The sequence below is a fragment of the Chroicocephalus ridibundus genome, chromosome 27 (assembly GCF_963924245.1).
Source record: "Chroicocephalus ridibundus chromosome 27, bChrRid1.1, whole genome shotgun sequence".
In the NCBI taxonomy this organism is placed as follows: Eukaryota; Metazoa; Chordata; class Aves; order Charadriiformes; family Laridae; genus Chroicocephalus; species Chroicocephalus ridibundus.
In genome coordinates this window covers 663,574-682,391 of record NC_086310.1, presented here as the reverse complement: position 1 = coordinate 682,391, position 18,818 = coordinate 663,574, and the positions used below count along the sequence as shown (strand labels likewise).

Sequence of the window (18,818 nt, the reverse complement as noted above, 5' to 3'; positions counted from 1 at the left end):
ACAGAGGCCACCCCTGCAGCCTCCCCACCTCCAGCTACCAAAACTTTGCCATGTAAACCCAATACCATTTCTAACTGGTTCAGTTTAATTGACTCATAGAATCATAGAATGGTTTGGGTTGGAAGGGATCTTAAAGATCACCTCGGTCCAACCCCCCTGCCATGGGCAGGGATACCTCCCACCAGACCAGGCTGCTCAAACCTGGCCTTGAACACCTCCAGGGATGGGGCAGCCACAGCTTCTTTGGGCAACCTGTGTGAAGGAAGGTGCAGCAGAGACAGTGCATTATGAACTGACAACAAACCCCATACCCTGTCACCCTGCATTACTCAGGGGAACAAGGCAGAGAAGTTAGGAGTGAAGTTGAACCCAGGAAGAAGGGAAGGGTGGGGTGAAGGTGTTTTCTAAGATTTGATTTTATTTCTCATTATTCTACTCTGAATTGATTGGCAATAAATTGAATTAATTTCCCCAATTTGAGTCTGTTTTGCCTATGACAGTAATTGCTAAGTGATCTTCCTGTCCTTATCTCAACCTACGAGCCTTTTGTCAAATTTTCCCCCTCTAACCGGTTGAGGAAGGAGAATGATAGAACAGCCTGGTGGGCACCTGGTGGCCAGCCAAGGTCAACCTGCCACACTGCTTACATGCGAGCATGAGTTTTACACTCCAGTTACAGATAGTAGAGAATAAGATGTCATTCACTTGCCAGAAGACAGACGTCTATTACCACTTGAGATGCCATGTCACACTTTCTCCCATCTTCAGCTGCTGCTTCAGGAGGGTCTGAGAAAAATCCCAGAAATCCCATGCTCTGATAGCCCTGTGGGAGCTCCAATTGCATTAGGCTTCCACATTTGGGCAGCTGAATCTAACACTTGACTCCCATTCCTTAAGTCAAATGAACTTAACCAACTGCTTACATACAAGGAATTATTCCTGAGTTTTATGTGATCTGTGGATTTCACCCTTATCGCTTAACATCTCTAAAAGCACATCTCCAAAAAGGCTACTTGCATTTCATAGTTCATAATGTGATTGTTATTAATAGTTTTCTGACTTTGTATAAAATTTGAAATTTCCATTCATACTCTTCCTGGTAAATTGTTCTGATGGGTTTATTAGTTAAAAAAGAATACACAACAACTGCAACAAATACTGAAATAAATCCATGTTTGTTTAGTCCAGGCAGAATGAATTGAAATTGTAACATTTGACAGGTCTGGGTTTTTACAAAATCAGTTCCTTAGTACAAGATGAATCCCTAAGAAGTACTTCATAGACTATTTCTTTCTTGACCATGGTTTTAAAAGCTGATATTACTTTGTTTGTTTGTTTGTTTCCTCTCTGCTTTCCCGTCCTCTGCGATTCACCACATAATTAATTTATCAATCTCCTCCTGGCCCTGTGGAAGGATGTCACAGAGTATTTGTATTTTAAGTGTATACAGGGCGTACTCCCAACCATTTGTCGTCAGAGCCTGGACTGAAGAATGGGTACAGATTCCCAGAAAGCTCAAAAGTGAGAGACTCAAGAAGGCACTTTTCTTCAACATCAAAGAATGACAGCGTGCTAGATTCCCAATCCAGGAAAACACCTACCACGCTGCAGGGCTTGAAATTTCCTTCACCTTTCCCACCAGTTAAGGTGTATTTTCCCTGAGAAAACCGCAGACTGAGTAAATTCCCCTTTGGGAAAGTATTTATTGTGGTGTTCCTCAGTGTGTTTCTAATTTCCTCATCCACGACACCCAGCTCCCACTCTGATTTATCCCCCACCTCCACTTCCCAGTAATGTCTCTTTTCTGAAAACCCTTTAGTAGCTACCACCACTGCTTTGGGCAGGATCTCCTTCTGCGTGGAGGACATGACTCTGTTTTTCTCCTTAATGACGAGGCTGGGATGTTTGCAATTCTCATCCAGAGTGATATTAACTTGAGAAAGGAAGAAAAAAAAAATTACAAAGCACCAGGTTATTTCTGATTTTCAGGAAAATAAACAATAGTCTCGAAGGAAGTGAATAAAGGAGAGAAATCATAAAATAAGAAAAAAAAATAAAAACACTAAAAAAATCAAAGCAAACAACTAAATACCCCAGGAATATACAGTATGCTTTTGTCAGACAAAAACTCAATAGCAGAAATAATATCCATCAGGACATGCCTCTTCTCTGGCTTCACTGTGCCTTTGTTAATTCATCTTTTCTCTGACTGAGGGGATCCAGGCTCTCTGGTTAGATGCATCTGGCAGATGGATTTTTTGGAATAAAGCACAAAGCTGAATCTCTCAAAGGCACATAACGTGTAAAAGCGTCCTAGTTGGTGCAGAAATGCTTCGCTCCAATTCATGACACTGAGAACTGTGTAGATGGGAGATGGTCTCTTTCAACCCATGGGCTTCAAAATTTCCCCAAATTCTGACAGCCTGTGAGTTTTTCATGACACAAGGGATAGACTCTGGAATGTGCATGAAAGAACATGAGGTTAACGGCAGGTGAGATTTGACTTACCTGCGTTGCTTTGAGCTCTTCTGAAATCTGCAAGAAAAGAAATGAATGATTAATTAAAATTAGAGCAGAATATTAATAGACCTTATTTTAGTACAGTATGGAGTTGGAGGGGTGTAGATATGACAAAATTACTTTTCATCTTTCAACTCACCCAGCTCATTTTGGACGTTTTCTGAAAAAGACAGAAAGTTGTGTTATACTCATGCATGGTAAGGCTCTTCTACAGGGTGTCTGTGCTAATAAGAGTATTTTCGATACTACTTTACTTAAGTATACTTCAGACTAGGATTTGGGAAAAGATGCTAGCTTAACCTTGGAGGGGTAGAGGTTATCTAAACCCAAGCTAGTCAACTGGACTCTATGTAGAGTCAGGATAAAGAAAATGGAACATGAGAAAGTGTTCCTTCTCTGCTGTTTCAGTAGGTAACTAGTTAGGTGAGCCGAATCACCTGTACGTACATAGAATCACAGAATGGCTGGGGTTTGAAGGGACCTTCAGAGATCAGCTAGCCCAACCCCCCTGACAAAGCACGGTCATCTAGAACAGGTTGGACAGGACAACATCCAGGTGGGTTTTGAATATATCCAGAGAAGGAGACTGCACAACCTCTCTGGGCAGCCTGTTCCAGTGCTCTGGCATCCTCAAACTAAAGAAGCTTTTCTTCATGTTCAGATGGAACTTCCCGTGTTTCAGTTTGTGCCGTTTGCCCCTTGTTCTGTCAGTGGACACCACTGAAAAGAGTAGGGCCCCATTCTCTTGACATCCACTCTTTAGACATTGATAAGCATTGATGAAATCCCCTCTCAGCCTTCTCTTCTTTAGGCTAAACACACCCAGGTCTCTCAGCCTTTCCTCATAAGATGCTCAAGTCCCCTGACCACCTTTATAGCCCTCCGCTGCATTCTATCCACTCCTTGTCTTTCTTTCCAGTTCCTTGTCTTTCTTGAACTGGGGAGCCCAGAACTGGACACAGTATGTGACCTCACCAGGGCAGAGCAGAGGGGGAGGATGACCTCCCTCAACCTGCTGGTCACACTCTTTCTCATGCCCCACAGGAGACCATTGTCCTTCTTGGCCACAGGGGCACATTGCTGCCTCATGGTCAACTTGTTGTCCGCCAGGACTCCCAGGTCCCTCTCTGCAGAGCTGCTTTCCAGCAGGTCAGTCCCTAACCTGTAGTGGTGCAGGGGGTTATTCCCCTCTAGGGGCAGGAATGAATACGTAGAGGACCCATGGCCATGCTTCCAGAACTTGTCAGATGACAAACAGGACCTTGAAATGGCCAACATGTCAAAATGCATATAAATCTTTTTTTTTTTTTGTACTTGCTTTCAGAAGTGTCGGTTTGTTCGTAGGAAGGAAAATCTGTTTTCTACTCAACTACAGCAAAAATTAAACCCTTAAAGGTATGAAAAGGTGTTCCCTTGTCATAGAAACAGGCATTCTAGAGTCCACAATTGTGTCAGATAAACACTGTTTTTTAGGGACAACTAAGTCTAACTGTGGAAGAGAACGAAGTGCTGCAATAGCCCTCAAATGGTGGCACACTTCAGTTCCAAAGTGGTATTTCTGATAACAAATAATTTAAATCATTTTAAAGGACCAAAGTTAACTTAATATCCTTACCAATTTTGTCCAACATATCCTGATTTTCTATAAAGAAACAAAATTAAATTAAAAGTTAGGATGACTAAATCATGCAAATTATGGTACACTCACCATGTGTTTTGGAATTCTAATATATAGGTTATTTAGATATACAGGCTTAATATGTTTATTAATCTGTGTATATCTGTTTATGTATATTTATATATATAGGATTAATCTGTTTATAGAATAATAGACATGCATTATATAAATTTTCTCTGGTATTAAATAATGTGCTGCACAAATATTCCTGAACACAAGATATGACAAAATAAATAACAAAAAATACCAGAAACAATTGGGGAGTCATTCAGAGGAAATAGCTCCCAAGGATATTTACAGTTCATAGAACATCATAAGCGAAGGAGAGTGAAACCTCTCTCAGTAACACAACACTGGAGAATGTCTCTTGTACACAAATAAAACCCCATGTTACCATTTTATTGTTCTTAGCTTCACCTGGGGACAGAGCTTGTCACAGTTGCTTTTTGAGAACTCTTTTATTCTCAATGTTCAACAGGAATTACACTGCGATTTTTCCCTTTATATTCTTTTCAATGCTCTAGTCAGATGCTTTAGTAATTATTTTGTTTTGAGATCCAATAAATAAAATGTTCCACTTAAATATTTTCAAGCAGTGGAAAAATAAATTTATATTTTTATATATATATGTATATATATATAAAAATAGCCACATATACTCTTATTTTATATATAAATATATATAAAAATACATGAAAATAGCTATATATACTCTCATTTTATAGAAATATAGATATATTCCTGTAGATAAAAAGAGAGACTGTGTGTACACATACACATAACATAACTTTTCAATTATCTTTTTGTTTGGAATAGTAGAGTAAATCTTTGCAACTGTGAAGTTCTGGGATCATTTTCCAACTCTAACACTCAAAATTGCATAAAACGCTGTTATTTTCTTAGAATAGTCACCTGCACAGCATCTTTCAGGGTATGGTTAAAAGAATAGTGTGTAGTACTAAATGCAAAGTAGAAAAAAAGTGTTATTTTACCATTCTGAAATCTGTCCCGCTCCTCATCTGAAACACAAAACAACAAACCCAGAAATAGCAGAGAATGTTACATTTTTCAAGAGAAAAAACACACAAAATGCGAGTGAGAATTTCAGTGATATAGAACATTTTCTTTTGGGGAACTGAGGCTTGGCATTAAATTCAGAATATAATTTCAAAATAGGTGGGCAATAAATTGTCCTCTGAAGATACCCATCCTGTAGAAGAAGACTAGGTTATTAGCTTAGACTAATAATTAGACATAAAATTCACGGCTAAAACCAGGTGACATTGAAGATAATAATACTAGATATCATTAATTTAATTGAAAATCCCAGCTTTAAAATAGAAGGGCATTTTCAGTGTGGGTCTTCTTTCATGATAATATAACTTTTTTAAATATAGAGGATTCTTCTAATCAAAGGATACTCAAAACAAAGAAGTCAAAACATGGTCTTACCCAGTTCATCTTTGAGATCCGCTATCTCTGAAAAAGATTATGTTTAAATATTAAAACGCCATTTCTTTTCCTTTTTTTTTTATTTTTTTACACAAATACATTGACATTTCTATCTGTTCCACTGTGTTCTGTATAGCAAGAGCTAAGCTAAACTGAACTGATCCCAGCTTCATAAAAATGATCAGATGCCCCCCAGCTATAAGGCAGCCAGAGTTATTGTCTTCATTATGCTGGTACCTTCCCTTAAGGCGGGAACAAAAGGACAGGCCAAGAAATTAACCTCAGTAGAATGAAGTACTTCAGATGACTGACCTACGGGGAAAAACCCCAATACTTTAATGAAGGTGTGACTGAGTGGCCGCAGCACACCCACCTGCGGACGGTTCTTAGCACTTACGTTGAAACAAAAGTGAGCGGTGTCCAGATAATATTAAACGTAGCTTTATAAAAGCTGTAATTGCTGTTTCTCCATGGTACCATAAGGACTACTAAAAGTTTCAAAAAAGGTTACTGGATTTACTACATCTCTGGCACACCCAGCTCACTTGCTCTTCACAGTAAAAGCAATATTCTTGTTCTGCTTTTGTACAATGCAGTCCAAACCAGCCTTTATAGAAAGAACAGAAACTATTTTTTATTTTATTTTTCAGACTCTAGAGCTTAATTCTTTTTATCACAGACTGAAATTCAGCATGAACCATGATCCTAAAGAACACATAAACTTATCCAAATTAACCAACAGAACAATTTGCAAGCTCAAATAATGAGCAAAAAAATACCAGCCAGACATCAAATTTCTCCATGAAATTAGTCCTCTTCTTTGCAGTAGGCATCAATTGTCTTTAAATGCTCAATATAAAAGGTAGAGCAATGATTTTTTTTTTATTATTTTATTTTATAAAAGCAAAACAGTCACTAATATTTCCTAAGCTCAGCTTTTATCTAGTTCTGAAGGATGAGAGAGATTTATAGATAGAAATCACTGACAAAAAATGTGTTAAACTTACCTTTTTGAAATTCCTTTTGTGCATTTCCTGTGAACACAGAAATATTTTTATATCCTAAAAATAATTCTTCAAGGAGTAAACATTCAGTTTTAAAGACTACACAGAAGTGATTAAGCCATGATTTGTATAGAATCATAGAATCATTTAGGCTGGAAAAGACCCTTAAGATCATTGAGTCCAATCGTTAACCCAACACTGCCAAGTCCACCACTAACCCATGTCCCTCAGCACCATGTCTACACGTCTTTTAAACACCTCCAGGGATGGTGACTCCACCACTTCCCCGGGCAGCCTGTTCCAAAGTTTGATAACCTGCTCTGTGAAGAAATTTTTCCTAATATCCAGCCTAACCCTGCCCTGGTGCAACTCGAGGCTGTTTCCTCTTGTCCTATCGCCTGTTCCCTGGGAGAAGAGATAGAACCCCATCTCACTACACCCTCCTTTCAGGGAGTTGTAGAGACCAAGAAGGTCTCCCCTCAGCCTTCTTTTCTCCAGTCTAAACAACCCCAGCTCCCTCAGCGGCTTCTCATAAGATTTGTTCTCCAGACCCCTTACCAGCTCCATTGCATTTCTCTGGACCCACTCCAGCAGCTCAATGTCTTTCCTGTAGTGAGGGGCCCAAAACTGGACATGGTATTTATGTCACACTCTCACCAGCGCTAAGTACAGGGGGATGATCACTGCCCTAGTCTTGCTGGCCACACTATTTCTCATACAGGCCAGGATGCTATTGGCCTATATATATGTATGTAAATGTACATATACTTGGGGGTGCTGGACTTGGGGGTGCTGGTGGATGAGAAGCTCAACATGAGCAGGCAATGCACGCTTGCAGCCCAGAAAGCCAACCACATCCTGGTCTGTGTCCCCAGCAGCGTGGCCAGCAGGTCGAGGGAGGTGATTCTGCCCCTCTACTCTGCTCTTGTGAGACCCCACCTGGAGTACTGCGTCCAGCTCTGGAGCTTTCAGCACAAGAAGGACATGGACCTGTTGGAAAGGGTCCAGCAGAGGGCCACAAAGATGATCTAAGGGCTGGAGCATCTCTGCTATGAGGACAGGCTGAGAGAGTCGAGGTTGTTCAGCCTGGAGAAGAGAAGGCTCCAGGGAGACCTTATAGGCCCTTCCAGTACCTGAAGGAGGCCTACAGGAAAGATGGGGAGGGACTCTGGATCAGGGAGTGAAATGATAGGACATGGGGTAACAGTTTCAAACTGAAAGAGGGGAGATTTACCTTGGATATTAGAAAGAAATTCTTTACTGTGAGGGTGGTGAGGCACTGGAAGAGGTTGCCCAGGGAAGTTGTGGATACCCCATCCCCATCCAAGTGTTCAAGGCCAGACTGGATGGGGCTTTGAGTAGACTGGTCTAGAGGGAGGACCCTGCCCAGGGCAGGGGTGTTGGAACTAGGTGATCTTTAAGGTCCCTTCCAACCCTAACCATTCTATCATTCTATGTTACATACTATTGGCCTATATATATATATATATAGTTGTGTGTATTTGAATACATATATACATACACATAAATTATGATTTTTTTTTAATACTAGGTAACTAGACTTCAGAAGTAAATTATTTTTTATACACTCAGTTTAAACAAGTGCAGTACAGGCATTGACGGAAACCAAATAAAAACCTTGCTTCCTCAAGTTAAGCCATTTTGTTGCAACATTAGAAACAAAGGTACTGAGATCCATCATAAATCACACTGTAACATCTAGCCTTGTTTTCTCTGCTGTTACAAACTCTCAGCCATTTAGGGATCAGCAGCTAGGATATTTTTTACAGAGTCACCGAAGAGCTGAGGTTGGAAGGGGACCTCTTGAGTTCCATTTAGTCCACTCACCCTGCTCGAGCAGAGTTGGCCTAGGGCTGTGTCCAGTTGGGTTTTGAATGTCTCCAAGGATGGAGACTTTGCAGTCTCTCCAGGGCAACCTGTGCCAGCACTACAACATCTTGACAGCAAAAAGACTTTTTTCTGTTCTCTGATAATTTAGTACTTGCTCAGTTTTACTTCAGAAGTCATATTGACTTATCACCTGACAGGTGACGAAAGTCTGAGAAATGGATGAGAAGTGTTTCAGGGATGCCTGGATGTGAATTTTAATAAAAGTCTCCATAGATTTATTCCCACGTATTTTATTTTTTTTTTTATTCCAAAATTTTTTTTGTTTATATGAATTTTTCTGAGTTCAGTTACCAGGCAGCAGGTCACTCCCTCAATTATGGCAAAGGGACATTTTCTTTACTTTAGAGTTACCATCACTATAAAACAGCGATTAGACATATTCTGCTTTTATGCTCTAAGTTAAAAGTCCTTAAAAAAAGAATAAAAATCTCATCCTGAAGATAAAACTGTTTGGAAATTGATGTAAATATTCAGACAAGCAATCAGGTTTTCATTTTAAAAAATGAAAATAACTTCCTAGCCTGTGGCATTTTTCAAGCAGAATATGTTGGATTCTCCAGAAGTTTACAAAGGCTACCATTAGCCCAGGAAACTTACTTTTTTTTACCTTTTTTTTTTTAATTGTTTCCGTAGTCATTAAAGAGTAAAAAACCTCCTTGTACAGTTCAGAGGAATAAGCCGAGTTCCTCCTCTGACCTTCATCCCTATTTTCTTCATTGCTGGTGGGAGCTCGAAGACGCAAGCTATCTAAAAGAAGCTATATAGTTTTGTCTTTTACCTAAGACTTTTTTTTTTTTTAAATAGAACAAAAAATCTAGAAAAATTGTTTTATAAGTACCTCCAGTTTTCTCATGAAACAAAATTTTGTATTGAACATTTTGCACCTACTGAAAGGTGGAGTGGCTCTTGGCAGGGAAAAATTGGTTTGTGGACACGCTGAACACACTGCCACTTCTACGCCCTGCCCAATCACATCCATATGGCAGCTTTAACTACACTCCAACATTGTGTTTGGGGTGTTCAAAGAGTCTTTTTATCACATTTTCACATAAGGGCACTAGAAATTGTTCTACTGCTTTAAGGAGCCTGGACAAGACACCTTGCGGACTGTCAAAAAGTCATTTTTCTGGAAATAGCAAAGTTTTAGACAGATCAGTCAGGGGCAAGAAAACCTGTGAAAGCTGTTGCACAAATGGTGACCCATACCAAAAGCTTTTTACCACTTCTTTCAACATCTGCAGGCAGAAAAGCCCAGGTTAAATGGGATGCAAGAATTCCCTCATTTCTCATCAGGAGCAGGCATTGGCAATTAAAGACAATAAGAAGAGATTCTTTCAGTATATCGATAGAAAAAGGAAGACTAGGGAAAATGTAGGCCCACTGATGAATGAGACGGGTGCCCTAGTGGTGGAAGACACGGAGAAGGCAGAGTTACTGAATGCCTTCTTTTCTTTGGTCTTCACTGCTAAAGCTGTCTCTCATGAATCCCATACCCTGGAGGCAAGGGGGAAGGTCTAGAGAGAGGAAGATTTTCCTTCGGTTGAGGAGGACCAGGTCAGAGACCACTTGGCCAATCTGGACATCCATAAGTCCATGGGCCCTGACAAGATGCACCCGCGAGTGCCGAGGGAGCTGGGAGATGTTATTGCTAGACCACTCTCCATCGTCTTTGAAAGGTCATGGGGAACAGGAGAGGTGCCTGAGGACTGGAGGAAGGCAGTCTTCCAAAAAGGCAAGAAGGAGGACCCAGGGAACTACAGACCGGTTAGTCTCACCTCCGTCCCTGGGAAGGTATTGGAGCGACTCATTCTGGATGTCATCTCCAAACACGTTGAGGAACAGGAAGTTATTGGCAGTGGTCAACATGGATTTACCAAGGGTAAATCATGCTTGACCAATCTGATAGCTTTCTATGATGTTATAACGGGTTGGCTGGATGAGGGGAGAGCCCTAGATGTCATCTACCTTGACTTTAGCAAGGCTTTTGACACTGTCTCCCATAACATCCTCATTAGGAAGCTGAGGAAGTGTGGACTAGACGAGGGGACAGTGAGGTGGATTGAGAGCTGGCTGTGTGACAGGACTCAGAGGGTTGTGATCAGCGGCACAGAGTCTAGTTGGAGGCCCGTAACCAGTGGTGTCCCCCAGGGGTCAATACTCGGTCCAATTTTGTTCAGTATATTCATTAATGACCTGGATGATGGGACAGAGTGTATCCTCAGCAAGTTTGCTGATGATACCAAGCTGGGAGGGGTGGCTGACACTCCAGAGGGTCATGCTGCCATCCAGTGTGACCTAGACAGGCTGCAGAGCTGGGCAGAGGAGAACCTAATGAGGTTCAACAAAAGCAAGTGCAAGGTCCTCCACCTGGGGAGGAAGAATGCTAAGCACCAGTATAGGTTAGGGGTGGACCTCCTGGGAAGTAGTTCTGAGGAGAAGGATCTGGGGGTCCTGGCAGACAGCAAATTATCCATGAGCCAACAATGTGCCCTTGTTGCCAAAAAGGCCAATGTAATCCGGGGCTGCATAGGGAAGAGTGTGGCCAGTAGGTCGAAGGAGGTCATTCTCCCCCTCTACTCTGCACTGGTGAGGCCACACCTGGAATACTGCGTCCAGTTTTGGGCTCCCCAGTTCAAGAGGGACAGGGAACTGCTGGAGCGGGTCCTGCGTAGGGCAACCAAGATGATTATGGGACTGGAGCACCTCCCTTATGAGGAAAGGCTGAGAGAGCTGGGACTCTTTAGCCTGGAGAAGAGAAGGCTGAGGGGAGACCTTATTATGGCATATAAGTATCTAAAGGGTGGGTTGAAGAAGGATCGTGCCAGACTCTTTTCAATGGTTCCCAGTGACAGGACGAGGGGCAATGGGCACAAGTTGGAACATAGGAAGTTCTGTTCAAATACACGGAAAAAACTTCTTGGCAGTGGGACAGTCTTTCTGTGTTGGCTGAACGTAAGGTGACTTATTCCCCGCAAGACACCCTCACTGGAGCCCACAGGTAGGTAAGGTCAACCAAAGTCCCCATCTTTTGAAGTGTCTGTCAGAAAACAACCTTAGGAATACAACTGTCTAACCCCATGGTTTCTACCACTGGCCAACATTTCTAGTGTTGCATATCTCTTTCAAGATGTTAATGAGGAAATATAGTACTAATATGACTTTTAAATATGGTAATAATATGACTTACTTTCACGAGTAGTTGTCTTACTGTTGCCTGAGAGAGAGAAGAGAGAGGCAGGGAGAAGGAAAATGTTGTATTACTTTCTTCTTGCTTGTAAGTTTTCAAATTATACTTCATATTTCGTGATGGTCATACTTGTTATGGAAGCAATTTATTTTCAAAATATCTTGATTTGCATATAGTTATATCTTTCATTAAAAAAAAAAAAACAACAAGAAATCATACAGAACTTAATGAATAAAACTAGTGATGCTGAAAGCAGAAAAATGCAGACTTGGCAACAGATTTCTGTTGTAGAACTGCCTTAGTTAGAAAACAGCTTATAAAGCAACAAAATGACTTACAAATAAATTAAGCCAGTGGGTACATTTAGGTACATGAACATACTTCAGTTATTTGCCAGAATTGTTTATTTCAATAATGAGATTAACTTGCAACAATAATTTCTCTATAGTAACATGTCAATTCATATTGGCAAATGTGATTGTACAGGTTTATACCCTAAGATGTTGGAGTAGTTAAGAGATGCTTAAAAACAACTATACAAAGAAAGCAAACATGCAGTAAAAATCCATGGATGGAGAATCACGAGGGTGATTGTTCATAATCCTGTACCCTCCTCCCCAAATAATTCTGGACATCGTGATGTTGCCTTTGTATGAAGCATTCATCACTTTAGCATTAAAAGTGGAACTTACTTCTGAGTTTATAAATTGCCGCGATAACCAGGAATATGCCCAAGAGCAGGATCACGATAAAAGCTGCCAGCCAAGGGGAGGTGGCAGGAAAGAAGACATCTGCAAATTATTTCAGATGATCAGTTATAAATTTCCTTGAATAATCAACTTTATACTTTAATTACATGCCTAATGTGAAAGAAAACTAATTTGGATCTAAATTTCACTCCCAGACACCTGTAGGAACAGTTCACTGGGACTTTTACGTCCCTAGACTATTTTACAAAGCACCATCAGTTATTTGTGTAAACCACTGTGTTAGAATAGAATAAAAGAGAGCAGTTTATTACATGTTATAGTAATTGAAACAGAAGTGGAAGGAAATGTGAGAAAAACAGAGAGAGATGGAACGGCATCCTCCATACCTGCAAGTGAGAATAAGCTCCACTCGATAACAGAATTTCATTTTCCCCAGATGGTATTACACCCATGGAAGGTTGTTTTTATTATTAATATTTTGACAATGTTTGGGAGTTGTCCCTGGAAACTAATGGTGGTTCAGTGCAAAGATCAAGATATACCACAGAAGAAAACTTCTGTGAAAACTGATTATTCTATTCCCCTAGAAATTAGTGTTCCTGGGGCAATCTGCCCTGCATGCATCAGCTCACTATTTTTCTTCCCAGGACACAAGGACACAAGCTCATACTCACTCGCAATGACGACTGAAGATTCTGTTGATGTTTTCAGCAGTTTATCGATTATTTTGCAGGACACAGTGTTTCCAGATCCTGGTTTCAGAATGATGGAGCTGCTGGCATTAGCAGTGATGGTGTTGGTGCTGAGAGGAGTCCCAGTGAGACTACCGCCTCTACCATCTGTCCACAACACCTGGACTTCAGAAAACAACCTCTCAGTGAAACATTTGAGTCGAATGCCTTCATCCTCATAACCATCCAAGACAAGCAGCGGATCATGGCCATCACCTACAGAAGAGAAAGACAAATGGGTGAACTCTGCTCAGCAATCACAGTGGTGGAAGGGGGAAGAATCTGTGAGAAGTTTTGGAAGTATAATGCTCTGTAAGTGCTTCCCCCACTGAAATTGCAGCCATTACCCCATGGCAATAGCACATCCTCCCACAGCTCTGATCAGTAGCAGCAGCTGCAAATTTGAGGATGAAGAAAAGCACATAGACGCATTTGAAATACAAGTCATTAAAAGCCATCCCTATTTCAAATGACCAGCATTCAACACATCATGCAAGTCAAAACTACCTTATCACCCCACTTTGTAAAGTTGACAGCATTAGGTAATCTAGATATATTCATCTCACAAGACTTTAGCCACCTAGAAGATAAGTATCTCATTGAGGCAATGATCTTGTAGAGAAGCCATGGAGAAAATGCATTCCCTACAGAGTGATTCATTCCCTGGGAAAATGGGAATCTGGCATAAATCAGTTATGTTATGCTCTGGGTGGGCCTGTCTTCTCCTATTGACATCACAGGTACCTTAGATAGATAGCTCTCAGGTGCTCAGTTTTAATGCCTACAGTTGAGCACACTAAATCCCGGAACGTGCATCTATGTTGACATGAAATCCAAAGAAATCATCTAAACCTGGACTTTCTTCAGTGGAGAAGAAAGTCATAGAGGGTGTCGTGGTTTGGCATCAGACGGCAACAAAGAACCATGTGGCCGCTCTCTCAAAGTTGCCTTCCCTTCCCCTCCATGGGGAAGAATCGGAAGAAAAAGGCAAAACTCGTGGGTTGAGACAAAAGCAATACTACATAAACACCCCAAAATAACCATCTGAACACTGAAGTTATCACGTCACAAGCTGATATCGCACAGGGCAGCAAAATGATAATCCTGATCCCTGTCCCAGAGATGATAAACAGCATCGTGGGGAGTACATAAACCATATAGCAGTTTACATAACACAGTCACGACAACAAATCAAGCAAGTGACCAGCGACTAAATAAACGCGCACAACAAATTTGTTTTAACTAGCTCTAGTCAAATTTTGTCTTTATCTCAACCCTTCATGCCCCACATTGGGTGCCAAAGAGGACTGTCGTGGTTTGGCCTCAGACGGCAACAAAGAACCACATGCCGCTCTCTCGAACTGCCCCCCTCCCGCCCCGGGAAGAATCGGAAGAAAGAGGCAAAACTTGTGGGTTGAGACAAAGACAGTTTAACAGAACAGCAAAGGGAACAAGAAAACAACATGGGTAGAGGAATGTACAAACACGATTATGGTACCACCTCTCACCGACTGGACCTGGGATGCCCCGGCCAGCTGCCAAGCGGCGACTTCATGCCCTCTTCCCCAGCAGCTCCCAGCTGCAGCCTGGGCATGGTTCACATGGGATGGAATACCTGTGTCCCTGCCAGAGCCTGGGGAGGATTAACCCTATCCCTGCCAGAAGCAGGGCAGGGGGCATCAGTTCAAAACTATTTGTAGTCTCTAAAATGGATTAAGCAGAGTGAAATTAATCCTTTACAGAGCAAAATTACCTGCAGCGAGATAGTGTGTAGATACCAATACCAAGATGAAGATGACAGCTGTCAGCTGGACCGAGACCCCCATACCTATGTGAAGACAAAAATCTATGTTTAAATGGAAAATAAATGACATGGGGTCCTTCACAGTTGAGTTACATCATAGCCAGGTTCACTCCAACATCTTGTTGCCACAAGTTCAGCTGCACCCCAGACGAACCTGGGGAGTGATCCAGCAGCCAGAGAAGTCCTACAATTGTTCCTATGGTCTGTATGGAGAAACTCCAACACTAGTTATTGGTTATGAAGTGAGCAATTCCTGAGCTGGCAGACACACATCTCAGGAGTAGTGCCAGTAACAGACCCGAGATGGCTCCTTGGAGTTAAAAGGCAAAGACAATACAAGGTGGAAAAGCCCAGAACAAAAATTCTGCCTTAAAATAAAAAAAAAAAAAGGATACATTAGTATTTTCTAAATTAAATATTTCACTCTAGAAATACTTTAAAAATTTCTTTCCTCAAATATTTGTAATAAAAGTAGAAAGAAAAGTTTCTAAATTAACCAGGACTTTAAAGCACAAGTTTCCAAGATAACCAAAATAACCAAAGCCATGCTTTTTCTCTTTCTTTATACGTATAGATATAAAACTATATATAAATATAACTATATATAAATATAACTATAATCAGAATCGCAGAATTGTAGGGGTTGGAAGGGACCTTTGGAGAGCTTCCAGTCCAACCCCCTGCCAAAGCAGGGTCACCTAGAGCAGGTTGGAGGGGAACGCATCCAGGTGGGCTTTGAATATCTCCAGAGAAGGAGACTCCACAAATAAGTGCTTATAATAAATATAATATTAATAATAAACATAAATATAAAATTTACCTCATAATAAATATTAATACTCTTAATAAATATAAATGCTCATAATAATATAACTCAAATAGAAATGTTTCACTTTGGCAATAGTAAATATAAACTTTTTAAAAATCACAGTTAAAAAAAAAATAAGAAAGATTTTCCTTTGACTTTGACACAATAAGGTCTGCACCACATGTCTGGGTAGCTTACCCATAGATTTGCTTCTCTTCTCCCCACCATGTGCACTTTTTTTTTTTTTTGGCAATGCAAAATGGAACCTTTCATTAGTTAGGGCCCATCCAAACTTCCCAAAGGATTTTCAGAGTTTTTACTGGTCATAATAACTAAGACGACTAAAAATTTCTCAACACATACATTCACAGCAGGAGAAAATATACCATGATCCAGAGGTGGCTGTTTTAATTCACTTCTAGTAAAGGGTGACCAGGAAACTAAATTATGTTAGAAGCCTAACACTTAGCTAGCTAATGACATATCTTATGAGTCCTACTTCTTTTATCTTTTTGAGGCATAATATAGTCTATTCCTATAGCCATTAAGAATGTGAGATTTCAACACATTTTTTATTTGTTTTCTGAATTTCCTCTTTTTTTGAGCCTTCACACACCATCCTGAGGTCCTCCTCTGCTGCCAGGATAACTGGAGAAATTGTTCCATTTTGGTTTTTTGTTATAGTTGAGTCTGATAGTGCTACAAGACCTGCGACGCTTGGGATTCAAAGAAATAAGAAAGGAGAAAAATAGACTAGAATAAGCACAACTTATTGCAAAACACATAGGAAAAAAAGCCATGAAAACAAATAGCAAGCCTTAAAGTGCCTGCCAGGTACTCTGTTGAGACTCCAATGCCAACACTGTAGCAAAAAAAAGACTGCAACAAACACCCTGAACGGGAAGAAAAACGCTGCACACTGAGCACGGCAGCTAAAAACAGGGGCAAAGAGAAAGATGAACAACAAAAATGAAAGTAATGCATTATATCATAGGGAAAAAAAAAAAACCAAACCAAGATGGAGAGGTGGAGTTAGGGATCTGTACCCATTTTATGATATCGACACTCGTCTGGGGCTTTCCAAAGGGTCTGTACATCCACATCTCACTGTCACAGTGTGGCTTTCTCTCCACTAAATCCGACCCTCCTCAGTCCCGAAGCCAATCTAACAGTAAGCATGGCTTCAGGATAGGTAGTTATAAAGCTATGTGTGTGGTTTTTCTTTCTCTCCCAAGCGGCAGTTCACCATGTAAAAATACGCACAAAGCAGAGCTCTGCAAAGATAATTCCCAGATATTTCAGGATAACACCCAAACCAACACAACACAAACCCTCCCAAGAAACAGAGGGGTAAGAAACCATCCAGAGCTCTTCCCTACAGAAGCAGACAAATAAAGCATTGCTTTGACAGAGAGAAACACAAACCTGGATTTCCAGAAACGCAGCTGCCCTTGAAGAAATCCGCGTGCAGCTTAAATCAGTTGGAAATGCTCAGCAGGCTGCTGGTACCTTTGGACCCTCTCAGACACGCAATCCTGACCATAAAACTAATCCTTTTATTTCCAAAGGTTAGCTATTAACCTTTGCAATGCGGTACAGTGAGAGTGAAAGAAAATAAAAATGGGTGGGGCTGGGGATTAATACTATCTGTGGTGAATTAATCTATGATAATTAAAAAGAAGTGTAAAGACCCCTTAGAAAATTTCAAACAGTGGAAACTTTCTATAAAGCTGTGGAAAATGGACCTCAAGATACTGTTAGGGCTGGCCAATAAATTATAGTTAATCTAAAAGCAGAATAATCACTAGAAAAAAGAATGACAGTTATTGACTGTGGTGTAAAAAATGCATTGTTTTACCACTGCGGTAGTTACCTGATGTTTGCCTTAGCCATGCTCCAAAGTGTTGTGCAGGAACAGGTTTAGAAGACCTGGAGGTAAAGCAGGGGAGTGGACTGTCTCCCATTCCGAACTACTTTTAATATAAGGACAAAACATGGTGAGGAACAAGGAGCAAAGGAGACAAGGGAACAGTAGGTTTTGCTAGGTGACAGTGGCTGCTTGACATTGGATGTTGTCACAGTTTGGGCCAGGTTGTCCAATGGCAAAACAACAGATGCTCTCCCCCACCTCTCACTCCAAGGAGAGGAAGAAGAGAGATAAAGAGCTTCATGAGTTTAGAAAAAACTAAACTAATAAAATAATAATAATAAAATAAAACAAAAAAAGGAAATAATGAAATAGATACAATTTATACAAATATCAAACTCCCAGGGAGATGTCACTGGCAGGCACCGGAGAAGTTCCAGGCTGGACTTAGTGATGAATGGGAACTGGATTCTGGATCTCGATTCAGGAACCCATGGGTCAGGATCAAAGGCAGATGAACAGACAGGGTCTTCCTCAGATACCAGTCATCAAAGAAAGAGAGCCATTGATTAAGAGCCAGCCTGACCCCTTTGATCCCTCAGCTTTTATCCAGAGCATGGCAGATGGATGGAATACACTATCGGTCAGTTTGGGTCACCTGACCTGTACCTGTCTGTTCCTCCCCACAGTGGGACCCCTCCATAGGGGGTCAGCAACAAGTTGCCACAGCAACAAGTATAAGCATGAGCCGCTCTCACCGTACAGAAAGTTGGCTCTGCTCCACCCCAAACCGGGACAGATGTCTTGGAGGAGGTCTCTTTGGGGAGAAAAAAAGCCTTCCTACTTGCAATGTGACACCTATGGCCTCACTTGTCTTGATATTAGAAGACAAAATGTGTGCCCTCCCCCCCTCCCCAAACTGACAGCATTGCCTGTGCATAAATAGATGTTAAGTATTTTGCATAAAACCTACCCCCTCTGGAAATCTTGCACTCTTCTGAAGCTATTTCTATGAACTTAAAAAAAAAATAAATTAAAAGATTCCCTTCAACGAAAACGTGCACACAGTGCAGGGGGGGAGTTTTAGCAAGTGAAAGGGCAGGGGGAAGGGAAGTCAAACAGAAACTCGTGCTATTGTGTCTGACA

At 41.0% G+C, this 18,818-nt stretch overlaps 1 protein-coding gene across 1 annotated transcript; it reads right to left on the bottom strand.

Moving 5' to 3' along the window:
* Window positions 1-1,156: 1,156 nt before the first annotated feature.
* Window positions 1,157-17,363, bottom strand: LOC134507753 (butyrophilin subfamily 2 member A1-like). The gene is given in 13 exon segments (XM_063318621.1): window positions 1,157-1,444; window positions 1,446-1,933; window positions 2,509-2,535; window positions 2,660-2,680; window positions 4,136-4,162; window positions 5,191-5,217; window positions 5,651-5,677; window positions 6,658-6,684; window positions 11,753-11,779; window positions 12,445-12,543; window positions 13,137-13,409; window positions 14,947-15,021; window positions 17,231-17,363. Coding segments are annotated over 12 exon segments (1,191 nt in total). The 5' UTR covers window positions 15,020-15,021; window positions 17,231-17,363; the 3' UTR covers window positions 1,157-1,369.
* Between the last annotated feature and the right edge of the window lie 1,455 nt (window positions 17,364-18,818).